We start from the raw sequence: 26,169 nt of genomic DNA on the forward strand, positions 1-26,169 counted from the left end.
TTGTCTTTAGTTTGCCTTTTCTGTCCTGTACTGAATTGTTTCACTTGCAGTCTCCTAAACATCAAATGAAACAAATCTGAAGAAGAAAAACATTAGTTTATATCTCACATCCACATTAAGGCCCTAGCCTGTGCCTCCATATTTACAAATGTGCAATTAGTTGATTGTTTGGGTTTTTGTCTGCAGTTCGGACACAGTTAGCAATATTAAGGCATTTGATTTAGGCTCTGTTATCTTATGATTAGTGCAGAGCCTTTTACATACAAAACAAGTGTAATATTCTAATCGTCAGCATATAAAGACACACAGGCAATACACGTATGTAGTGTAAGCTAGGTTTTATACGTACTATATAATAAAGTTTATTTTTATTATTATTATTTTATTTTATTTGTTGTGTTTTAAATTGTTTGTTAATGTGTTTTAAACATTTGGGGTTTTGTTGTCAATGAATGTATGCAGACTATAGCACTGAGCTTATAAGAGGGTGTGACAAGAGGGACATTCAGAGACATTCCTCTGGACGAGTTCTGCTACAATAAACTGTAAGGAGACAACACGCATCAGCAAGAACTCATCTCCGTCACCAAAATGGATCTCTGTGCAGAGACTGATCGTGTTATAGAGGAGAGGTGCACACCCATCTAGTATTTAATTTCTAACAGCTGTTGTTTAATTCAGGTGTTCAGGTTATCTGTCTACCAAATATGTGTACATTCTACGCATGTCTTGTATTATAAGCAGGTTTGTAGTCCAAAAACACCTTGCATGACATTGCAGAATTTTCTTTTGGTATTCTTTCTGTTCATTAAGCTGTTTGCAACTAAACTCAAATAACATGGTTACCTTCGAAAACTCAACCAAGTACATTACAACCTCAAAGGCAGCTGCAAGGTTCAGCAGTGCCACCTAGGGGTTGTTTTACTTTTTAGGTAATTGGGCCTAATGCGTTTCAATCAGGTTGAACCAAAGGGAAACTCCAGTTTTGACAGAACAGAAGTAAGACATTGTATATTGTATGTCTTGAAGTCTGACAATATAACCCCTGATGGAAGCTTAGGTTTGGAGTCCTCAATGAATTAATAATGATGTCAATAATAAGGCGTGAGGACAGGTTTCACACAAAAATGGGGATGAAAGACCAAAATCCCAGTTCAGTGAATCAGTTTACAATTGTTTGCTCTTTTGTGATTTGAGAAGTGTAAATACCATTGGATAAAAAAAAATAGCAGAAGGGAGTGAACAAAAGTCAACATGGAAATGATAAATTACTGAGCTTTCTTCCACGTCTGAAGTAATTTGCCATTTGAGTTCAGAGGCAGTTGCATCACATTGTTTTATCATTTTGGTATTTAAATGATTTGATAATATCAGTGATGAATAATGAAAAATTAACAATTTACTGAAACATTACTATTCTGAGCACATTTGTAAAGTTAGCCTGAATATGTATCTCTCACTATTTAAAAAAAGATTCATAATCACATTCAGCCTCTCTAGGTGAAAAGTTCTCATGTCCTTCCATTTAATAGACACAGCCACAGCCAGGGTCCTCCCCGTCCCTTCCTGCTCCCTCCGAAGAGCCGCAGACTTTTCGTGGGAGTTGAGGAGTGAATAACTGACCTGTGATCAGCCAAATAATGCCTCCAGTATTACAGCGCAAGAGCGCATGCGCAGCAGGGTCAGTACGCTGTCATGGCCCCGTTCAGGGAGGCATTGTGTTGGTATGTTGTTGTTTTTAAGGCATCTTCCTTTTCAAATAATCATTGTTTCTTGCAATGAAGCGACACAGAAGTGACACCTTATATTTGTGCTTTTACGCTAACTGAACCACCGCATTATTCTCTGTTTAAACGATGTATATAGGGGATAAGTTAGCAAGGCTAATATTAGCATTGTGACAAAAACTGCTTGGTGTTTAGCTAACTAGTTGCAAACAAGTCGTTTTAAATGACACGTTTATTTTTGTTTTAGCTGTTTAAAATGAGAGTTGTATTAGAACTGCGAAAGGCAGGCCCATGCCTTAAGTCGTTGTTCATACAAGGTCTTTTATTTCACAGGGAGAAAAACATAAACCCTTCAGCAGCACACCGTTACTGATGGACCTCAGCTGATATATTCAGGTATGCTAACCCAGCGTACACTACATGATATATATGTGACTTTATATAAACTTAATTACATACAGCCTAGTCGAGTATTTATATGTGTTTTATATGTAAAAGGCTCTGTACTACTCACAAGATACCAGAGTCTAAATCCCATGTCTTAATATTGCTAACTGTCTAAACAGCAGCAAAAAGAAACAAAACAAAAACAATCAGCTAATAGTTTGGATATTATGTAGCTTGCTGCCTCGTTGCTCAGCCTCGGTTTAACTCTGATGTTGTTTCTCCAGGATGAATGACATGAACCTGAGTCCTGTGGGCATGGACCAGCTCAGTGTGCCCTCAGTGAGTGCCAGCCACCTGGGTCTGCCCACCTCTCCTACACATAACCCCATTCCCACCCCAGGTATGAAGGACACTATCACCAAGGCCAGTTTTCTCAAGCTCTGAAACACACTAGATCAACTATCAAACGACCATCACATACTCAGTGACAGCTATAGCGTAGCACAGTGTGTTATGATTTCTTCAAGCTCCGTCCGTTCTCTCCTTGCTGAACTGGATCTCAGTTTATGTTCTGCTCTTTACTCCTTATTGTGGTTCAGGTATGCCAGTGGCCATCCCCAGCCTGGGTCCTTCACTGGGCTCCCTTCCCTCTGCCCTCTCACTGATGCTCCCCATGGGTCCACTGAGTGACAGGGGAGTGATGTGCGGCCTGCCTGAGAGGAACTACTCCTTGCCGCCACCTCCATACCCCCACCTGGAGAGCAGCTACTTCCGACACATATTGCCAGGTGGGTTGATGTTTGTATATGAGATATATGAATCATCTGTTGCTCTCTAACAGAAATTATAAATCAATCACACATTCAATTTGGAATTAAGTTTCCTTCTTATTCCTTGCTGTAGGTATCCTGTCTTATCTGGCAGACCGTCCACCACCTCAATACATTCATCCCAGCAGCCTTAACATGGACGGGACTCTGTCTGTGGCCAGCAACAATCCCTCAGGTCTGGACCACTACAGTGGCCCTGGAGGTCCACTGGAGCAGGGCCTGGTGCCCATGGACTCTAGACAGGTCAGCGGCCAGGGAGACCTCCACCAGACTGGTGGTCACGAGCTGGACTCTACAGGGTTGGCAATGGAGTCACGTGTCAGCAGCCCCATGTCCCCTGACCGGATGGGAGAGGAGCTGGCCACCATGGATGGAGTCGGGGTGGTGGCGGTGTCCGACACACAGCAGCAGCAGCTCGGAGGTGGGCGGCAGCCTCAGACGCACGAGGGCCTGACTGGGGTAGACTCATCCGGTGGGGTGATGCCCCTCCATGGGCCCCCTGTGCTCGAACTACCGGTGGGGATGGAGTCTGATCACATGGGGGGCCGAGTGGGGAACGCTGGGGGAGGAGGAGCAGGAGGACTCGGTGAGCAGCTCCACTCAAACGGGGAGCTGAACTCAGGCGTTGTCAGCGTGGTGCTCACTGGCTCCATGGCCAGCCAGGGCCAACTGGAGTCGGTGTCACTCCATGGACACTCTGGGATGGGGCTGGAGGCAGTAAACGTGTCCCCCATCACTGCAGAGGTGTCACTGGGGCCTGAAAACAACCTGGTGCTGGTCAACTCTACCCTGCAACTAGAGGATTCTACCTCCAACAAGGAGAACATGGTCACTGCCTACACCATCTGTGAGTGTGTTTTTGTAATATATTCTTCAGGTGTTAAAAATATATCAGGGGGTTGAAGGTCATGTTTTTAGATCTAAAAAAGTATAGAAAAAGATTTTCATTGGGAGATTATATTATTAGTAGAATTGTAGAAGTGCAGTCATAGAACTGAATTGAAATAAACATGGTGTACAACAAGCAAGTGTTTTGTACACATTATGTATATTATGTACTAACCTTTACTTGTGTGCTGTTATTGTCTTCCAGGGTGCACACTGTGTGAGCGCTCATATACCTCAGACTGTCCAGAGCATGGCCCAGTCACCTTCATCCCTGACGCGCCCATCCAAAGCCGGGCTCGCCTCTCTCTTCCGCGTCCACTGTGCCTGCGCATCTCAGTGGCTGACGAACCGCTTGGTGAGAGAATAACCACCTTAAACAGGGGTTTCTGTGGCTGCTGGCAAACTGATGCACTGTTCTGTGGTCAGATATGATGCCTGTGGTCTCTGTGTGGAGAAGAGAACTTGAATGGCATATAATATATTAGCCGTATTACCTGGATTTTATGTAGAACCAAAAGACCCCTCCCTAACATAGTGCTGATTTTTTTTTTTTTCATTTATGTGTTATTTGAGGAGCAGAGTGAGGGAGATTTTAAGGATCTCTTTATGCACACAAACACGATTATTATTTGTCACTTTCTGAGATCCATAAAGATGCCATATGTTTGTTTTGGTTTTTTTTTAACAAAATGTTTATTTATATTTATGTGAATTTTTTGTCACGTAATTTAAAAAAAAAGGAAAAGAACTACGAACACAGTTTGGCAAACAAACTGCAAAAATTATTAACAATCATGGCATCATGAAAATCTACATAGCAAAGTCTCAAAAAAGTTAACATAAATAAATAAACAAAAATACTTCAAAAGAAACAAATGTTAGTTCTGGCCAAATTAACCACTAAGTCAGTACAACCCTTCTTTCCATTAAATACACTTTAACCTGTCTTGCCATTGATGTTCAGTAGGTGGCAGAGTTTAAGCCAAGATAAAGTAGTATAATATAAGTATAGTTATAAATAAAATATTCGTACAATCCCTCCACACAACTCTGTTTTACTTCTGTCATATTTTGATAGAATAAAGGGAATTAAAAATTTGTTTTTAAAAGCTAGTACATAAAACACAAAGAATATTTGGTTGACCATCAGTTGTACTACTGACAAAATATGCGTATGGCCCTATTAGGAGTTTTTGCACGGGACGTCATTCCTCCAAGGACCTGCTTTGGACCAATGGTGGGCCAGCATTGTAGCAATGTCGATCTCTCTGATTGGCCAGAAAAGGAATCGCCACAAATATGGAAGGTCAGTGTGGTGGCTTTATTGGACCATGGTTGTCACAGTCTGTGCAAAACCATGATAATTAGACAAACCCATTTCCCTATTGCAGATGTACCACAACAGCGTGCTGGAATTCTACATTGTGACGGCGGACGAGAATGAGTGCAACTGGATGATGTTTGTACGCAAAGCGAGGTATGGTTCTGGTGTAAAACATTGACTCCTGGGGGGGGGTTCAGTCCAGCCGTTATATTAAAGAACAACTCTTTTTTGCTGTGTGTGTTTAGGACCCGTGACGAGCAGAACCTGGTGGCGTACCCTGCCAACGGTAAACTGTTCTTCTGTACAACCACTGAGATCCACCTGGACCAGGAGCTGCTCTTCTACTACAGCAGGGACTACTGTAGACTGATGGGTGAGACGATTTTTAAGAAGCCGCACCCATCTGTGGCTATCCATTACGCCATGTTGAGCGTTCCACCATCCTTAATGTCTCCACAGGTGTTCCTCAGCTGCCCGAGGGTCAGATCTGCCAGTGTGGCAAAGAGTGCTCCTCCTTCTCTGAGCTCAAGTCTCACCTTAGCAGCCATAACAGTAACCACAGCCATAACCAACCTCCACACAGCCACAGCCCATCGCAGCAGGACCATTCTCAGCAACAACCCCAGCAACAAGAGCAACAACCACAGCAACACTCTCACCAGGAAGAGAAGCTGACCAATGGGACCTCGAGCTCCTCGTCTTCCCCATGGCCCTGCCATGCCCACGCTGTGGGACAAACGAACAGTGATAACAACAGCAGCAGGGGCAGCAGCAATAGGAACTCTAATAACGTCATCTCCAGAGCAAAAGGTCAAGGTCATGTACGGGAGAAGAAATTCAAGTGCAGCATGTGTTCTCGGGCTTTTATCACATCCACTAAGCTCAACGTGCACTTCATGGGGCACGTGGGGATGAAACCTCACAAGTGTGAATACTGCAGTAAGGCCTTTAGCGATCCCAGCAACCTCAGGATGCACCTCAAGATTCACACAGGTTCGTACAGGGGTAAACTGAAGTGTAAACATCTGTCTTTTCTGCTGTCACACCAACCCACCAGTTCTTGCTGTGTTTTACCAACAAGCCAAAGTGTATGCACCTTGAAAAAAAAACAAAAAAGACATTTAAAAGCTATTTCACGTCACGCTTTATCCCAAGCTTCTATAAAGAATATAAACATTTCTGGAAATATGTTTATTTGCTTTCTGTGTAGAGCCAGGCTAGCTGTTTCCCCTGTTCCCTGTCTTTGTGCTAAGCTAACTGGCTGCTGGCTGACGCTTCACATTAAAGAGACAGACATTGGAGTGGTGTAAAACATTTTTAACTCTCTTTTTTTTTCTACTAACAGGTCAGAAAAACTATAGATGCACGGTTTGCGAGAAGTCATTCACCCAGAAATCCCATGTGGCGTCCCACATGCTCATCCACACTGGTGCAGAGAAACTCAAGTGTGACCTCTGTGACCGGGCATTCATCAGGAAACACGACCTGAAACAACACATGTTCTCTCACACACAGTATGTAACTTATTACAAGTCTTTTGCAAAATACATCTTGATCTCAATGAGATTACCTGATGATATAAAGGTTATTTCATGTTTTTTTTTTTATGTAATTTCCCACTACAGTGAACGCCGGATACAGTGCCCAAAGTGCAACAAACACTTCCTCAAGACCAACCACCTGAAGAAGCACATGAACTCTCACGAGGGCCGAAGAGACTTTGTCTGCGAGAAATGCCACAAAGCTTTCCTCACTAAATACCACCTCACCCGTCACCTCAAGATATGCAAAGGGCCCAAGACAGAAAGAGCGTCCCGTAAGGAGCAAGATGTGGATGAGGAAGAGGAAGACGACGAGGAGGAAGAGGAGGACGATGGTAGGGGAGGAGAAGGAGGAGAGAGACACGTCGACTCAGCCAGCAATGAAGACTGTGGTTTGGATGTTGGAGGATATAACTCTGAAAAGTCCCTGTCGCCCCCTCATTGAAAACACTGTGCCTCTTGTTTATTTATTTTCTTTACTACAATACTGACATTTACCTCTAGTTTTTGCCAAATATCAGTTCCTTTTGTCAAATTTCCACTGCAACATTTACATAATCAGAATTTTACAATCAATGTATGTTTAATGTCACAAGCATTTCAGTGCTGCTAAAATAATCTTTGTCTCATAATAAGCCAACTGATAAAGATTGGATTTCTGCAAAGGTACTCTCTCTGTTCATTTAACTCAGGCCTGTGTAATATTGATCTATGGGATTCATATAAGCTATCTTTCATTCGTTGTTATTCCTTATTCTGTTTTTTCTTTGACTCACTCACTAACATGGGGTGAATGGCTGATATCCATTTGTAGTTGCACAATAATGTCAATTAAAATCTCTGATGCCATATTCTTGCATTTTAGTCCTGATGATATGTAATTGAGCAGTGGGCCGTGCTTATATTCTTTATTTATTAAATAACAGGATTTTTTTTGAAATTCCTATTTTGTATTTAAAATTTCCGTGTGAATGGAAGTGAGCTTCTTGAAAACAGGAATCATGGTGTTAATGTGATATTCCTCATTGTATGAGTGTCGATTTCATGTTGAAATGTTATAACTCCATCCTATCTGTTGCATAATGTTTTAATAAATTAACATTTACAGCTGATTTATGTTGTTTACTGATAGACATTATGTAGTTGAAAGCATAAATTACTATTTCAATGATTATTCCAGTTTTCTTGTGTCTGTATTGAAAACTGCTGTTAATTCAACACGTGGCCACACAGTGCAACATCATATGGATAAAATAGAGACAGCGCCCCCACCTGGCCGTGTGAATATCACATCCTCGATATCATTTGTGAATGAAAACATGATGACTATGACCTTCAAAGAGATAAATAAATATTATTTAATAATGTAGTCTCACAACTACTAATTTAATTTTACAGATAAATTCAATAATGTAATGTTTTGATGAATATATGAACAGACTCGGAATTTTAAAAAAGTGTCCGTAAAATGTATACTCTGTCTGCTGTAGGTAGATTCAGTTTTTCCTTTTTTATTTATTTTATTAAAATTAAAGTTAGTAACTGCGACCGGAAATACGCGCAGTAGCTTCCGGTTAAAATACAAAACATGCAGCGCCGCGGTTATCATTCACTTTAGCGTGGTATGAATTATCCATATTCCCTACGCGTTGTATTTGTATTTCGGTTGCATCACCTTTACTATAAAAATATGTATTATTGGCTGTGCGCCATGAAAGTACATTTACACTGAAACTAAACTTTCCTTGCAAATTCTGCATTGTTTATATGTACGCTAGCTAACTGTAGCTAACCGTTTAGCTAGCAGGTCGGCTAACTGAACTGTACCACTAACTTTCTCTCTAACTTTAAATCATGCGTACTTGTCCCGCTTCACGTTCTTACTCGATATGGTCTGTTCTACGTGTTTATACTAGTTTTAAAGATGTTCTGATCTCTTGTTGAATGTAGCACACTGTTTCTCTCTGCTCCTCGTCTCAGCCTGAACAGTCTGATAAAACCATGTTGACCCCGCCGAAGGAGAGGATGCCCAGTATGATAGACAGGGCTCTGAGGATGAGGAGGGAGGAACAGGCTCGCCAGGTGGTCCTTGCCTGGGCTGTGCTCAACGTGTCTCTCGCTGGCATGATTTACACTGAGATGTAAGTTGTTCCAAGTTCAGTAATGTGCTGTCTTACAAACACCAGCAGTGGTTTGTAATAAAGCACTGATTTACTGTTCAGCTCCTGTCTCTCTTCTTCCAGTGTGCAGTGTATTGATAATCTGTGATAATCTTTTTTACTTTTCTATTAGGTCAGGGAAATTGCTGAGCCGATACTACAACATCACCTACTGGCCTATCTGGTACATCGGTGAGGTCCCACTCAAAACTTACTACTTTATTACTAAAAATGTAGTACAAAAGCACTTTTCAGCATTAATTTCAGCCTGAGTTGTATTTCTGTTTATTGAAAATTAACAGTAAGGAGAACATCTTTATACAGTCTCACTTAAATGTATTTTTTTAGATTTATCTTAATGTAAATGGAAGAATCGATAGAACAGTTTTTAAGTGTGTCCTTCTCTTCCGCCCTCGATTACAGAACTGGTTCTAGCCTCTCTATTTAGCCTCAATGCTCTTTTTGATTTCTGGAAATATTTCAAATACACGATGGCTCCCTCCACCATTGCTGTATCCCCGGAGCAGCATCATCTCCTAGGCCTGAGGAACACAAGTGAGGCTCTTTTTTTTTTTTCTTGGAGAATTTTTATTTTTTCCTTTTGATTTAAAATTAATGTAAATTTGCAGTTTGAGTGTGGTACTCATTTAGTATGCTGGTTCGTTGTCTGTCCCCTTGCAGGTATTCAGGCCTCGCCGCCCCAAAAGCCAGAAAAAAAGGAGACTCCAGCTCCAGCCCAGTCGTCCGCGCTGCAGGGCCAAAGCGTGCTGAGTTTCAGCCCCTCGCGGCCGGCCACCACCAGCCCCAAGTTCTCCCCCAGCTGTGTACCTGGGTACAGCCCTCCTCTCAGCAACCCATCCACACCAAGCAGTGCAGGGGGCCCCTTTTCCCCCTCAGTGGCCTTTGGAAAGGTACGTCCATCACATAACTATTATAGCCTGGAGTTGTGTGGTGAATGAATGGAACAGATTAATATCCTCAGAAGCGATTCTCTCTCTACTGGAAAATATGAATTGTCAAATCTAACATATATGTTCTTGTCCATGACTTCACTTCCTCAGGTGTTGAACTACAGTCCCTCTCCTGGCTCTTCTCCCTACCCCAGCAGCATTGGACCAGCAGAAGGCTCCAGCCTGAGAGCTCGATATCGCACGTCCCCCTCTGTGTTTAACTCCCCTGGAAGCAAGGAGGACTACATGGAGGATCTGAAAAGCCTGGAGAGGTTCCTCCGCACAGAAGAGGAGAAGAGCCACCGCAGCCAGCTAGGTACAGTATGCCAGTGTTGTAGGAACATTAAAAACATGATTGCTTGTAATATTTAACTTTGTTCACCCTGAGACAGACAGAGGTTGAACAAGAGAACCTTTGGCCAGTCAATTCTTATCATCTCAATCTGAGTTAATGTGGGAAAACATGTAGATGTATATGATCATCAGTAAAACCCCTTAGATATCATGATGAACTGATGCTCTCTATAGGGAGTCCCGAGGCTGTCTCTCCGAACCACAGCCCAACATTTTGGAACTACAACCGCTCAGTGGGAGATTACGCCCAGAGCCTGAGGAAGTTCCTGTACCAGCCAGCCTGCCGCTCTCAGGCCCCGTCAGCCCACAAGGATGAGACGGACCTGGGCTCCAAACAGGCTGCGGAGGAGGTCTGTAAAATAGCACTGTATGCTTTAATCATGCGCTAGTAAAGAATTTTTTTTTTTTTCCCCAAAACCAAGTCTTGCCATCTGAGTTTGCCTGTGTCGGAGTAGAATGTATGATTGGCGTAAAGTTATATCTCTTTTCTTTCCTGTTATGTAGGTGTGGGCCAGAATCACAACCAGCCGCCCTGTAGTGGACCGCATTGATAGCTGGACTGCCAAGCTTAGAAATGTGAGTGTTCAAACATATTTAGGGACATAATTGCATTTGAGTAAGAAAATACATCAGAAAACTAATCCATTTCTATTTGTATCTTTTGCAGTGGATCAGTGACACAATCTTGGTTCCCCTGGTCAAGGAAATAGACTCTGTCAACAGTCAGCTCAGGAGGATGGGCTGCCCTGAGCTCCAGATAGGAGGTAAACTATCTGCAGAGAAAATGAATCATGGGAAATGTGCTTTGACCTCACTTTGCTGTTGGGTTTAATGGGAATGCCATAAACCGAGTCATAGACCAAAGACCATAGAATATAAACTTATTTTATGTCTTAGACATATTAACTATTAAGAATTGTTATGGCTGTTATAATTTTTTGTTGGGGGGGGGTAATGAGCTATAGCACTTGAATATCTAAATGAACATGCAAAGTTAAGTTCAAGAAAAATGTTTTCATTTTGTTTTGGATTTTCTCAGAAATTAAATTAAAAAGACCATCACAATGCACAGCAAAACAAGCAGATTGTTTAGGGAGTTTATAACACGTGTCTAGTTCAATGGCAAAAACTTACTCTGAAATATATAAATTACAGTAGCCGATTTCAATGTACTCTTCTCGTAATTTTTGAGTCTCACTAGTTTTCACTCTTTCCTCCACCAGAGGCCAGCATAAGCAGCCTGAAACAGGCAGCGGTGATGAAAGCCTCATCCATCCCCACTATGAACTCTATCGTTCAGTATCTGGACATCACTCCCAACCAGGAATATCTAGTGGACCGCATAAAGGGTAGGTTCAACAATGCAGTGTGTCACGTTTGATATGATGGAGTGTAAAGGAGTGTTAAAGTCTGTGTGAGAGAAAAAAAAATGTTATGGTTTTAGAGTATAGTGGAACACATGTTTTTTTTTTATGTGCTTTGTGTATTCTGTCCTGTCAGAGCTGGCCCACAGCGGCTGCATGAGCTCCTTTCGCTGGAATGGTGGTGGTGACCTGAAGAACAGGAAGTGGGACACAGATCTCCCTACTGACTGTGCTGTGAGTCCACACAAATAAACACACACATGAAGTGAGTCTTTGACTCTTTTGACTGCGGGATAGGAGCTGTAAACATGACACAGTGGGTAGTTTTTCCTTGTCAGTGTGGGCTCACCAGTAAAATACCTCTGCTTAACAACTTTCTATCCCTCTAGATCCTCATGCATATGTTTTGTACATACTTGGACTCCAGACTGCCCCCCCACCCAAAGTACCCAGACGGGAAGACTTTCACTGCACAGCACTTCAGCCACACCCCAGACAAACCTGGTAAGTACATACACACACACACACACACACACACACACACACACACACACACACACACACACACACACACACACACACACACACGCCTAATAGGGAAGGAATTATAAAAGGCTTATGATTTCCACTGTATGCTTCTCATTCTTGAAACACAGCACCTACTTTCTATATTTGACGTCATACTTAAGTTCTTCATGGTGTTTCTGTTCTCTTGTAACTTTTTTATGTCAACTCCCATAGATGTTACGAAGGAGAACCTCTTCTGCGTCCACCAAAGCAGCACCACTCCCCCTCACTACCAGCTCATCTACCAGGGACATATCTACAGTCTACCCAAGGTGACAGCAAAAACAACCAGTTTTTCAGGCTCTTACGAAACAGCCTTTGTGCGTATTTTGCCCCTAAAATCAAATCCCAAGAGAAGTCTGTCTCACGGCTTTCTTATTTTGTACCCTCTGAGTTGTGCTATTTACAGTGCTCCCTGAGGTGGCACTGTAAATCAAACATAAGATCAAATCCTCTTTAATGACTCCCTTAAGGATTGGACTTGCCAAATGCTTATAAACGCAGAATAATAAATATAAAGGACATAGAAATAGTAGGGGGTATGGTAGCACAAATTCCCAACAGTGAGACATCATATTCTATATTACTGCGCAGTACAGCTTTTTCAACATAACCTATAAGACTTTTGAGAAATAAATCAGTTTTTAGCATTTTAGTTCGTACAGGGTCTTATGTTTGAGATCTGCAGCTAGAATTTAATGATTTAGGGCCAAAGATAAAACTGAATGATTGCTGTTTTTCTGCCCTTTACTAAAAAAAATTGGAACACTATATTGACTGTTTTATCGTTGGCTTGTAAGACTGGGTCCCACCTCATGTTTTCATTGTTCTCTTCGATTGAGAGTTCATTTTAAATGGAACTCTTAAATAGGTGGACTGGATTTGCTCTGTTATACACTGATGGAGCATGGAGAGCTTTGTATCCAGGAGCCTTCTTTATTCCAGTAATCCCCACATCCAACAAAGAGAAAAGCCAGCAAATTCAGGGCATCAGAACAGACTCTCGTTCGTAAGCAGTTCAGGATGTCTTCCTCTACTGTAACGCTTGCAATTGCAATAACATGAACCTATGTTGATTTCTGTTTATAGGGCAGGAACAACCTGTTCCACACAATCCTCATGTTCCTCTATGTCATTAAGACAAAGGAGTCAGGGATGCTGGGGTGAGTACTTCTACTTAAAATGCTATGAAAGCTTGAATAGCTCAAATAATCTTTAACAAAAGTATATAGCCTAAAGGTTAAGTGGGGAAATTGACCTTCCCTCATTACCACCACTGAGGTGCCCTTGAGCAAGGCCCTTAACCCCAACTGCTCCAGTGGAGCTGCTCAGTGGCTAGCAGATCAAACTGCTTATACTGGGCAGCTTTCAGGTGGGAATGTGATATGGATATTCTTACAAAAGAGAGTATTGCTCTCAGTGAAACCCCCCTGAATAAATAAAGGTAGGGAAAAAATTGAGAGTATAATGAAATATTGATTCATTTTCAACAAAAAGGTCTCACACCAAAGGGCAGATAGCATTTTGATTGAAAATGATTGGTTTGATCCTGCTTGTCTGCATAATTAAATTGCCTTTCATACTGTCTTCAGGAGAGTAAATCTTGGCCTCTCTGGTGTGAACATCTTGTGGATATTCGAAGACTGATGCACCGTCTTTTACAAGCAACAAAAAGCCTCAAGTGGGTATCCCCCCTCCCCGCCCACAATGCTGTGGCTACTCTGGTTGGAATACCACCTCAACTTAAGGACTGCTCTTTTAGGGGCACATCATAAAAGCAGCACTTCACAGACGATAAATGCATATTTTTGGGACATTTTCTCAACTTTGGCAACATTCTGTGTTGTCATTGACATTTTAAGTATGTGACACCACAGCGTGCTTATGATGCAATGCAGAGTTGTATTTTTTAACACTGTTTGGTTTTCTGATTTTGTATTTTGAGAATGTACCAGCATGGCAGCCTTGTAAATAATATACCTCAGATTTATCTGGTGGATGGTAAAGGGCTCGGACCCGTTTAGCATGAATGAATGAATACAGTATGTGTGGCTTTTATTTCTTTTTCTGGTATGCTGTTTTTTTGTTCCTGTAGTTGAGTGAATGTCTTCTACAGTAGAGATGGTCCTGACATGCTTGAAGTCACTTACATAAAATTGGTTCTTGTGAAAACGGAAGCAATACACAAACAGTTCAAGTATTGAAGTATTCAGTCATTGCGAAGCTTCCCTTAGTACTACGCTGCAACGCAACACATATCGTATGTAAGGTGTTGATTCTTTTCATATGTGAGAACAAATGGGAAAAACGTTTGAATCACCAAAATCAATATAGTGTCTTTTACGAAAGAGATCTGAATGCCATTTATCCTGACTGCTTGTGTCAGCCATTAGTTACGTTTCAAACTTTCCAGATGTTTGCTTGTTTTCAATAATGCCATTTTACAAATGTCAGGAGAGTTGAAAATAAAATTGAGATATTAAAAAAGAAACAGTTGAAAGCTTTTTTTTTTTTTTTTTACTATCATGGGCATCCACTTGGTGGCAATGTAGTTCACTTTATATGATTTGTCCCTACTGCTGCTCTCATATAATACTGCATATCCACCGCATGAGCGCTGTAATGTGATGCAGTGTCTTGTGCAGCAGCGTCCAGTGAATGACTTGAGGCTGACTGACAATTTAAAGTATTATTAAAATAATTTTCTGTCAACATTGGTTGAGGCCAAACTGTATTGCTAGGAAATGTGTGATGTAACAACATGCCCTTCATAATATACTATCATAAAAGATTATTATTAATGATTATATATTAATCTTCACGCGTGAGAAAGAAGCACATAATTAGGAAAATTACTGTTTAATTTTAAACGTGATAGCCCTGTGAGCACACTGCATTATCTGGCAGAAAGCGCGTTTGTTTGTAATTTACTGTCGTCCTCTTTTATTACAAACACAACTTCCCATAATGCATTTCGCAGTGTACCTTTTCCTGTTGGGAAATGTAGTCGCATGGTCATTTAGGCCCTTTCCCCCCCGACTTTTTGAAATGCATATAACAGTGGTGTTATTGTTTTTTCCTCGTGCTGACTAACGTTTTGTAAATGTCTGCGTGTTGTCATCATTGGTATTGATGGTGGCTCATAAGGGGGCGGGGTGAAATCTTTGAGATACTTGAGAGGAACTACAAGAACCGCAATGCATTTGTCCGTCGTCGCTCCTCCGCTCACATCCGCTCGACCTGCTATTTGTGTTGGAAAAAGGACTTTGTGAAACTGCAGCGATGTCAGTCCAGGTTGTGGCAGCGAAAATGGCAGAGGTCGAACTCAAAGACGTCCCCACCGGCAAAGACTTGCCGGCCGGTTCCCCGATGACACCGACCTCGGAGGGCAAGACCCTCGCCAGAAACGACCCACACGAGGCCGGTTCCTCTGCCGCTGCTTCCCCTACAGCGGAGCCCTCCGCGAAAGCCGGGGAAGGCAGCCTGGGCTTGCTCACCCCGAACCCCGCGAAGATGCCCCAGGCGTCGGCTATGAAGCGGTCGGACCCGCAGCAGAACGGCGGAGAGGCTTTTGTCAACCGTGACGGTACCGTTGCCGAAGCACCGCGGATGAAGAAGGTGAGTGAGATAACGTTTTCCCTCTCTCCCCCTCCTCAGTAGCTGCTTTACATTCTCGGATGTTATTGGACCACCACTAAGAAGCACCTCGCCGCAATGTAGAGCTCGCTGGGGAAGGCTGGCATTGTGTGGCGATGCTAACAGGCTAACTGTGTCAGTTGACGCTTTTAATAATGGTCTTCTGTGCTAATAACAACCGTGGAGGCTGTAATAAGGGGGTCTTTAAAAATAGGTATACCCATTTCTGTTAGGCTGACATGGCTAAATCTGTAGGACATGAACTCGGTAGCTGGACAAAAGTATCCAACTGTGCTCACAAGTTTTTTTTGTTGAGATGAGGTGTTTTGAAGAAGAAAAAAAGACTTTGCTATTCACTTCTTTAAAAAACAACAACATAGCTGACACTTATTTTTTGGTTGGGTTTTGGATGTTTGACTTCATGCGCAACAAAATAACGCTACGCATTACATAAGATACATAACAGGATGTTAAAATAAACAGTCGGTTATATGAAAGCCTAAGTTGCTGTCTTAGCAAAATAGTTAATGTTAGACACGTGGTATCCTATTGCAGAAGGGTGCTGGCAAATGATTAAAGTATGGTTGTGTCAGTAAGAGCAGAGCTATCTTACTGGGCAAACATAATGTAGATGAAGTAAAGGTTCAAGTGATCTGTGCTTCTTGTTGACCTCAGGTTAGTATATTAAAATTAACAGCTTGCAATACATGGCCTGGTCATTTTTAGTTTGACTAATGCAGTGCCACCCAAGGGGTGTGTGTGATCTAACTCAGACATAACAGTAGTCAGTAATCCGTGACCCCAGGGCACTGCTGTCACCTAGTTTTCACAAGCCTGTTTTAGCCTTTAGAGCACCTATACTTCAGTGAAGGGAGTTCCTGCCCTTGTGGCTTAATTCAGAGGTCGGACTGACTTAGCATGTCTTTTTTTTTTTTTTTTCTTGGTGAGTAAGGGTCCAAAAAAACTACTTGGCTGCGGTTATGCCCTAAATGCATCTTATCTTTCTGTGGCTCACAAAGCCTTGATTAAGGCAGAAGTGGATATGAAGGGCAAGGTTCAAGGAAAAGAACAAGTTTTTGATAAGGAATCCTTTGAGGAAGCTTCCAGCTCTATTCCTCTGATCGAACTTATTATTAACAGTTGACAGTGATTTATAGGCTGTGGTCACTGTAGTGCACTTTGTCAATGGTGGTCAGATTCAGGAATTGGTTTTAGATATGTGTATGATGAGAGACTCTCTGATTTATTGATTCCTGCAGGCATACATCTTAACAAGCACAATGCTTAAAAAAAAAAAGGTTTTAAAATGGGTTTAACTCAGTGTGTTGTCCCCCCCCCCCACTGTGACATTAATGCAAAAATACTTGTTTAGTGTGTTTTCACAATGAACGATTGGGGATGTAAATCAAAAGGTTGGGTAATTGTCGGGGTGAAACTGAGGGACAGAACCAGTCGGATGGGATACACTCGCCTCCCACACCCACTGATTCTGCCAGACAATGATCCCATCCCGCTAGGCGACCCCAAAGAACACCCCAATAGAAGACCAATAGGAGGAGAGCATGGGTAGTACAGTTTGAGAATGGATTGCGCACCGACGGCAGCTGCGAGCAGATGGCTTTACGTTCCTCAGACTGTTACAGCAAGCAGGCATATGGAAATAAACCAGCAGCCAGGAGCACTGGACCTACAGGCTGGAACACATTTAGGGGGCAGCCCCAAACCGGACAATCTGGACAGCGACCGCCACATCTGGATTATTGAGGAGACGAAGTTCAAATACAGAACCATGGTAGAGAGAGTTAATTTCCAAAATATGCGACATTTTATTTAGTAAAAATATCATGATATCAGAGGTTTATAATTTAGTATCTCTTGAAATAAAGAGATTTTGTTGTAAAAGATTCTCTAAACTAGCATCAAAGTTGTTTTTAAATCTCTACTTTTTATTATTTTCTAAGGTTAACTGATTTTTAACAAATACATGGTATTGTATGTTGAAATAAAACTTAAGGGTTATAGTTGGTAGAAACTTTAAACTATATAATTTTTTTTTAATTGGGACCCACTGTAGTGACTCTGTTTATATCCAATCAGAAAGTATCATTATAATGTTTCTATTGTATGTGTAGGATATTCTTTGTCAACAAAAGCTTGATGTAAAGAGAAACTGTACTACAGTGATCATTTCAATCTAAGAGGGGGCATATTTTTTAATTCGTATAATGCAGAGCCTTAGCAACGGATAACAGATACTAAACACATTGAACCAGAAATCCGTCCATTATATTAATTTAAATACTCCAAACACACTGCATTTGTCTGATGAACAACTTCAGTGTATATCCACTGGGACAGAAGGGTCTCTCCAGTGTATTTATAGATCACCAGGCATTGTGGTTCTTATGGCACACACTTATGGCCTTGCACATCTGCTTAATTCTGCTTGTCCAGTGCAGTACAGGGTAAGTACAGCAGTGGGGATGTGAATGTAAGTATGCAGGCAGGCAGGCAGGCTGGCTGGCTGCAGTGTTGACTGACTGAGTGACTGGATGACTGGCTAGCTTTTAATCCAAGCCTTTATCATGTCGCCACATGAGGGGATTAAAAGGGCCAGCTCTCTGTTGTAGGTAGGTCCAGATGTAAGCTTTTGGGGTCAGTGACTAGTTTTATTGTAACCCGCGTTGGCTTGGCACGAATATCTCCAGCTTCTGCAAACATCAGGGTGATGTCTCTCCTGCTAGCAAGAGAAGGGCACTAGAAGGTAGCAGGACTGTGTGCTAACATACACAACTATTTGTGTTCGTATGGCAAGCTTGGTTTTAGTCTCATATTGGGTCAGTATGTTCACTCTCCCAATTGGCTCTACTGAAGCCTCACTCGATGATTTACCTGTTGAGCACACGGACCAAACACTTTCCAACTTGTTTGTAAGCCATCACGGTGCTCCCTTTCACAATTCTCCCCCGACCCTCTACATTTTGGCAATGACTGAAATACCTAGCACTGTTTTAGGAAAACGTTCACACACTCTCAGTGACAGATTTGAATGAGTGTGTTAGTGAGATCATCCCTCTCTGATGTAATGTTATGTCACTCACTAAGCTGGTGTTCCTGGTAGTGCGCACTGGTAAACAGGCTTACAGTGAATGGTGGCTGCTCTACTTGAGGAAAAAAACTGTGTGGAAGAAGAGGTTATGTATGCAAAAAGACGTCTGGGGTTTAATGTAAAAAAAAAAACCTTTTTGCGAACCCATTGTATTTCATGATTCCCACATGTAATCCCTAAGCATTTGTATTGTTGGCGTTTTGTTCCAACCTTCTTTGTCTAAGCCAGCTAGCCAAGAAGCTACACTCCTGCAGTGTGGTGGGGTGAGTAGTAGGTGTGTAGGCAAGCAAATATAACTTGTTGAAGCTATTGGAGCTGAAGGTAAATGGTTAATGAAGAAATTACTTAAGCTAACAAAATGCCTCAGCGTGTTGTTAGTTCTGTAGCCAGTTTGCTCATTAGTTCCATTCACATTCTCGTGACTATACAAAGTTATCTAGTAAAGGATAAGAAGTCGCCGCGCTGTAGATTGTCGGCATTGTCGTCTTCGTGCGAGGTCACCACGAATCTTTATCTGCCTGTGACTGTCCTGGTCTACGATGGATAACACATCACTTTCCCTACCCTATATGCCCTCTCATTTGTGAGTCACCTCTGAGACTGAGCTGGTCTACATGTGTCTGTGGTTGTGCGCACACAGTGATCACATGCACTTCCCCAGGGGATCATGTCTTCTTTCATTGGAGTCAAAGTGTTGTCATAGTCTAATCCTACTTTTGTCTCTTTAACAAATGGAGTTAGAGAATAACTGCTTCAGTTATGTCCATAAATCGCCTGAATAAAGTCAATTCTCTTGGACTGTACACACACACACACACACACTTGTGCAGGTGTTTCTTTACAGTAATAATGATGAGTTGTATTTCTTTACATCAGAACAGAGACCAGCAGAAAGATGCAGGCTTCTCTAACATTGCGGCTATAAATATGTAAATGGTGTCTGTTTGTAATAGATTGACATAAGTTTTAGTTTTTGAGAAGGTTTGTTTCCCCTATTCACAGTACAGCACAAGCTTTTTAAAATGCATATTAAAGGAAGATGTGCTAAATGTTAACCATCTTAATGTCACAGTGAGTATACTAGCATTTGCCAGCTGCGCCGTTGTCGTCAACATAATAACACACCGAATGTGATTTTAATTTGTAGTACGCTGCCAACCTCAGACACTTTCCCACATGAGACAGATGGAGAATCTTTTAAGGCATACAAACACACATCCCCCTGCTCTGTGTTGACAGGGGGAATGTGGCACCATGGTGTGAAGTCTGAGAGAGGGAGAAAAGTAGAGCACTGGATCCAAATCCAGTCGTCTCTCAGTTCTCTTTTGTTTTTACGTGGATGGTTAAGCTCAAAGTATAAATGTTGACTGTCCTAATAATCCCAAACTTTGACCTGTGGCTTGTGGAGGTCCCAGAGGGTTTTGGTTAAAGCTTTGCAGTTTCAACACCATATATTCACCTCGTTCGTGGACAAACTGACAGTAGGTTTCTCACTATCACATCACCTTTCCAAGCAATTTGTTTTTGATGGAGAAATCAAAAGATTAATGCTGTTTAAACATGTAATTTATCAACATGTCAAAACATATTTCAAAGTGGTATGCTCAAGCTGGACTAGAAAACAGCCTAAAAGGGGACGTGACCCACTTAAACCTCTCCTCCTCAAATACGGTTATAATTTGAATATACCCTTATCTCTCGAATAAACTTACTCATGTAAAACACTATTTTTAATGTTGTCACTTTTTGTAGCCTCCATTCACAGCATCCTATCAATATCTTTAAACCTACACGGGCAGCTTAAAGAGAGCCTGTCTTCTTTAAGAGTAACATTAATGTTGTTTAGGAAAACTGAGTGACAGGAGTTAAAGCCCCTGCTATCTCAGTGCAGCCCTGTATTAAATCAAACACTGTTGTGCTGCTGGTTGTACTGACAAGAGCTTTCATTGGTTATTGAGTCATCACAGGAGACCGAAAGTAGGTTTGACCAATGTCAGAGGTCACTGGCAGGGTGATCAGGGAAGATCGGAGAGTGACGGACAGACCATAGGCTCCGGGGATAGATACGGGGGAGAGAGTGGAGACTTTCCTTAATATGTAGGTGGTAGAGTCCCTGGGCTGAGAGAGGAGAGCCCCAGCCAGGCCTGCATGTGATACACTTGCTAATGATGTTGCACACTTGGTTGGGGCTGTATTTAGGAATGGGAGGCGGATGGAGTTTTTACATGTTTTGTTTGAGTAACATACTTTGGGTGTTAAAGATTAACTGATGATCACGATTTATGAATCCCCCGCTAACATTTTTAGCATTTCTTTTACTTTGTGGACTAAAGTCAGTGTCGAGCAGTGAGAGAGGTTTTTATAATCGGTGGGTGGGCACTGTTGTTTTAAGTATGTAGAAAAACAAATACTGCAAACTTGAAGGGATGGAGAGCTGTCTGCCTCGATTACTGTGAAACTTAAACAGGCAGCAGAACACGAAATGTGTCTTAAAATAAATTGTTATAGGAAGTCAGCGGTGCTGTAGTATAATTGGCATGTCTTAGCTGCCTCTGCCACTCCATGGAAGAGGGTGTATATTTGGCCTGCTATGCCCTCGGTGCACTCAGCTGAGGTTTATCGCTGTTTTTAATGACCTATGGGTGAAATTGTGAGATTTAGAAGATCTTGTGCTCTCACTCTCCTCTTCCTCAAATTACCATGTCACAACACTTTTATTTTTGCTTCATCTCCCCTCCATTTCTGCCAACCCTGTTTGCCTCGTGTCGTGTCCATCATAAAGTGGACTGACCAGCTACTTCAAATAAACCAAACCTCGGCGCGTACTCCTCTGTCTGAGTTACAAATTACACCCACTCCAGGATAACACTTCCTCTGTTGTTTTTATTGTTTTGTTTTTGAGCCCCAGTCTAGCTTTTCTCACAGTCCCACTGTGTTCGCTCGCGGTGCATTCTCTGTCTGCCTTCTCGCAGCGCAAATCTCAGCACTACGCGGCAAAGGCTTGTGTGAGATCGCACCTCCCTAACCATTTTCATCCGTGCAACAGAGGCCAACTCAGGAAATGGACTGTGGGTACTTTACACCAGTTTGAGTTTCTCTCACCCCCGGGTTGCCAGAGAGTGATCTCTCCATCACTGCCCAGATGGGATGTTCTAGTAGCTCTTTGCTGAAGGGCTGCCTGATTAGATGGGGAAAAAAACAAGAACCACAATTTTCTTTTGATCTCACAATTCTTATTTATATAGGAACAAATATCTTTTGCAATCGCATTTGTCTGCTTAGATACACCTCAGAATCATTCTAACACAGTATTGTTATATGAGTACAACATGCAAATGCATCTGGTTAAAAAGCTAGCTAAATCCAACAGATTTTAAATGGGGATTTGTAAAACAAGACTAACTGACAGCCATATGTGTTCAAAGTTGTTTCCAGTTATTGAAACACTAGTGTGTAGGATTTAGTGGCATCTAGTTGTCCAGTTAGATTACATTACACTCTCCCCTCACCCTCCTGCTTCAAGCGCGTAGGAGAAACTACGGTGGCCACAAAAACGGGAAAAAGCCCAATTTTCAGTGTGTTTGATTTGTCCATTCTGGGCTATTCTAAAAAAAAAAGATGGCAGTTCAATATGGCGGAGTCCGTAGAAGAGGACTCGCTCCCCCTGTAAGTAGCAATAGCTCATTCTAAGGTAACAAAAACACCACAACCAATGAGAATTTGTACATGTAATGTAAAAGGCGTTTTTTCAATATTTGATCATATCGAAACAATTCAGTTGCTGCCATAAAAGCATCAAAGTGTGGTACATGCATGTATGGCTGTTTTGTTTTGGAGTACAACTCACTGTGTTCAACTGTAGGCTTCCCTTGCTGAGATGTCAAGTCAATATCAAGTAAAACTATTATATTAGCTTTAATTAATTCTATTGAAATAAACCCATGTTCAAATGTTAATGCAATTTCCTAAATGTCAGTTAAATTTGTCTGTTGGCCACTAACTCTTCTAATGATCATAGCAGACCTTTTGTGACATTTCAAAACAATAGTTAATTAGGGTTACCTTGACATTACGGTGGTGTAGCTGTCCTTTGTGGTAATGGTGGGGGGGGGATAAAACACCTGTATTTGACCTACTAGTTCCTGTGTATGAATTCTGTGCCTGTGCTTTCCTGTTCCTGAGTGTACCACCCACACATATCTGCATCTATGACTCCCCGGTTGAGATTCATTTCCTGCCTCGTCATCGTAGCTTGCAATCACTGAGTGTGTTCAGCTCATTGAATTACACTTTTTTTCCCCATCAAATGGCTTTTTAGAGGTTTAGGTTCGTGGAACAGTGGAGTGACTAGAATGAAGGGAAAGAAGAGCGCTCACTTTTCCTGGAACCTGTGTGCTCCCAAGAAGTCAGCATAGTGTGAAATTTTAAACCCCTTGGTTTAGTTACTGTTGAACAAGCGAGAGAGCACCAACTGTGTGTGTGTCTGTGTCTGTGTGTGTACGTGAGTGAGTGAGTGAGTGGCCACTAGCCGACAGTGTTGAGTTTACATGAGGATCAGTGGACAGTAGTGGACATTAACACTGAACTGGCTATGCAGCATGACGAGGAATGCAGCTCCATACTCATTGCATGCGAACAAAGGGCCAACATTGTGTTCAAAAAGTGCTGCCTCACAAAAGGGCCCTCACAAAGCCTGATATGAACCTCCACACACCCATCTGTCTGCCCTGCTTCCTATTAGTCAGGGGGGAGAGGGAGAGGGAGAGGGAGAGGGAGGGAGGGAGGGAGGGAAAGGGAGAGAGAGAGACTACAGTATATCTGTAAGGTACATTGCTTTACAACTCACAAATATCCAAACGATGAAACAATGCAGTTGCTAATCAATCACATTGATTGATTAGAGCAACAGCTCTAATAGACAAATGCACTGTATGGTTCACGGTGGAGTGCACCACATGCTGTTGTTTGATCTTTTTCATCTATCTGTATTTTGATAAGTGTTTCTTTTGGACGAACCTTCAAGCGTCTATAAAGCATCAGTTCAACAGCCACAACAAATACATTAGCCACAAAGAATTGTGAAGAAAGAAGGGTTGCGTAGTTTGTTAGCAAACAGTTGCTTATTTACACATCCACCAGCAAACACAGAACAACATTATTATTATTAATTTACAGGGAATTAATTTACATATGAATTTAAGCCCAATATTTACTCTCCTTTTTAGCTCTGTTTTGGTCTCCACCAACCCCTGAGGGAAATATCTGACGCAGCAAAATGCTCCCTTATTTTCACTAGCTAGTTGCTAACTTTGTCTGCTGTTTGGTTTTGGGCTGGTAGTGACAGTTCAGCAGAGCATTTCTAGTGAACCAAAGCAGTAAAGTGGCGGGCGCCAACATGAAAACAGTGACCGGAGAGAGGCAAAAATGTTCTTTTACTTTCTCATTACACACATTATTTGATCTGTTAATATGAAAATATTGCTAAGAGCGGCTCTAAACAATGCATTTCCTCACATTGCACATTGTTTTATTGCCAGCATCCAGTGATCTAGAGCTTTTGTCAAGAGGATTTAAAAAAAATTAAAAAATCCAAATCCAGCCTAATAATTAATGAAGAATTGCTTCACACTCCTAATTAAACATAGATCATTGACCCCATAATGGGTTTATTCAGAAATAGATCGGCACCACCCCTGTCTGTGTGCCTTTGATGTAATTATACCTTCCCCACGGGGAGTGTTGGCTATTTCTGGCTTTTCAAGAGGAGAGAAGAAAAAAAAATCAAACGTGTGATTCCAGAAATGGACCACTTAATTTTTGAGACGTCCATTGCTGTTAAATGTTCTCACTTTAGGTCTCTGGTTTAGCTTTCGAGCTTTTAGAAAGATTCATGGTTTAATTTAGCTTAATGACTGACATTAACAATCCATTTGTTTTTCAATCCAGCAAAAGGATTTATTGACTCAGTGCTGGAGTGGTTGAAAAATATGATGAAAAATATGATAAAGTATGTGCTGATGGAGATTGATGATTGCATGGGTAAACAGATGAGTGTGGATGTACACAGTAGATACAGCTTGTTGTTTCATTTGTGTAAAAGCCATCGCATTGTTGATCCATCATTGGATTATCAATACAGCATGCCATAATTTGTTGTCTCTCAGATTTGAGAGCCATATGGAGTCGGAAACAATAGATTTTTGAACGATTGGATCAATACTAATACTGATCACTTTGGAGTCAGTGTGAATGGAGGTCATTTGACCACTGTCCTTGGATGTGATCACTAAGCCTTTCGGCTCCAAACTGTGCCCTAGTTTGGTCTACATTAAACAACAAGACCCTGTTGAACAACTGAAGTGGGCTTGTGTGTGTTCTTGTAAATGAGAGACTGAAATGAACCCTATAGTTAGATTAGTTGAGGAAAATGTAATTAGTAGGAATTTTAATTTGCCTATTTAGGGGAAAATCTACATTCTGTAGCTGATACAGTTGTAAGAAATTCCCATATAAATAAAAAAACTAAATAAAAAAAACTAAATGAAACTTGTCCTTGAATGACATGTGAAGCCTGCAGTCTTGGCAGTCTTCCTCCATTCAGTGGCAGATAAGAAGAGAGAGGCATGTGAACGAGGAGGGGAAAAAAGTTAGAGAAAGGCCCGAGTGTGTTGGCTGTTCTCTCCCCCTCTCTGTTAAGAAGCAGGTAGGGTTTAATCTGTCACTAAGCCCCATCATTCATTGCCTGTTCTCCTCTAGTATCAGTGTCCCTGGCTTTGACGGTGACTATCAGACCATATCAGAAGCACAAGGATTGTTCTAGCGGGCAGTGTTCAGTGTAGATGACCCTGCATACTTTCCATAGTTTTATAGCGGCGCTGGGATTATACAGGGCTGCAGCAGTCAGTTAGACCTATTCAAAGTGAAGCTAAATTAATTGGAAATCCCTTTTTTTTGATGGGGGTGGGTTTCAAGATATAATTCATCTCATCTGGTATAGCATTTAGTGTGCTTATTTGTGAGTTAGAGTTAAACATTTCAGCCAGGCAAGCAGCATGACTTTAGGGATAACGTTGTTGTTCGGCCCACCCTGTCGGTGCAGACTGAAATATCTCAACAACTATTGGATGGACTGCAGTGACATTCTGTACAGACATTCATGGTCCCATGGTTCCAATATTGTACCCTGTTAACAACATTCCCATCAGTTGTACTTCGTGTTTAGTGCCAATTACAAATGTTAACATGCTAACACACTTAAAATAATGTAGTAAACATGTTAGACATTATCACTGTCAGTGTGTTAACATTATCATTTACCTCAAAACACAGCTGT

The 26,169-nt window shown here is 41.8% G+C and overlaps 3 protein-coding genes across 4 annotated transcripts in view; all 3 read left to right on the top strand.

Moving 5' to 3' along the window:
- The first annotated feature begins 1,661 nt into the window (after positions 1-1,661).
- prdm4 (PR domain containing 4) lies at positions 1,662-7,809 on the top strand. The gene is made up of 12 exons (XM_051391837.1): positions 1,662-1,724; positions 2,061-2,123; positions 2,399-2,514; positions 2,714-2,902; positions 3,018-3,791; positions 4,038-4,187; positions 5,020-5,138; positions 5,224-5,309; positions 5,402-5,529; positions 5,616-6,149; positions 6,502-6,670; positions 6,782-7,809. The coding sequence occupies exons 3-12, from the start codon at positions 2,400-2,402 to the stop codon at positions 7,140-7,142; spliced, it is 2,625 nt and encodes an 874-aa protein (XP_051247797.1). The 5' UTR covers positions 1,662-1,724; positions 2,061-2,123; position 2,399; the 3' UTR covers positions 7,143-7,809.
- A 449-nt stretch (positions 7,810-8,258) lies between these two features.
- Positions 8,259-14,582, top strand: tmem209 (transmembrane protein 209). Its single transcript, XM_051391879.1, has 15 exons — positions 8,259-8,319; positions 8,678-8,838; positions 8,990-9,048; positions 9,280-9,411; positions 9,538-9,767; positions 9,918-10,122; positions 10,335-10,510; positions 10,665-10,736; positions 10,828-10,924; positions 11,384-11,509; positions 11,661-11,758; positions 11,914-12,028; positions 12,266-12,363; positions 13,181-13,254; positions 13,684-14,582. Exons 2-15 carry the CDS (start codon positions 8,699-8,701, stop codon positions 13,736-13,738), a joined length of 1,677 nt encoding a protein of 558 aa, XP_051247839.1. The 5' UTR covers positions 8,259-8,319; positions 8,678-8,698; the 3' UTR covers positions 13,739-14,582.
- A 709-nt stretch (positions 14,583-15,291) lies between these two features.
- ahcyl2b (adenosylhomocysteinase like 2b) overlaps positions 15,292-26,169 on the top strand; it is a 41,906-nt gene continuing 31,028 nt past the window's right edge. Inside the window, exon 1 of one of the 2 annotated variants that reach the window (XM_051391870.1) lies at positions 15,292-15,709. In XM_051391870.1, the coding sequence (XP_051247830.1) occupies positions 15,374-15,709 (336 nt within the window). In that variant the 5' untranslated portion in view covers positions 15,292-15,373. The remainder of the gene's footprint in view (positions 15,710-26,169) is intronic. The other variant, XM_051391871.1, reaches the window with a different exon arrangement.

Source organism: Dicentrarchus labrax, unplaced genomic scaffold (genome assembly GCF_905237075.1).
Source record: "Dicentrarchus labrax unplaced genomic scaffold, dlabrax2021, whole genome shotgun sequence".
NCBI lineage: Eukaryota > Metazoa > Chordata > Actinopteri > Moronidae > Dicentrarchus > Dicentrarchus labrax.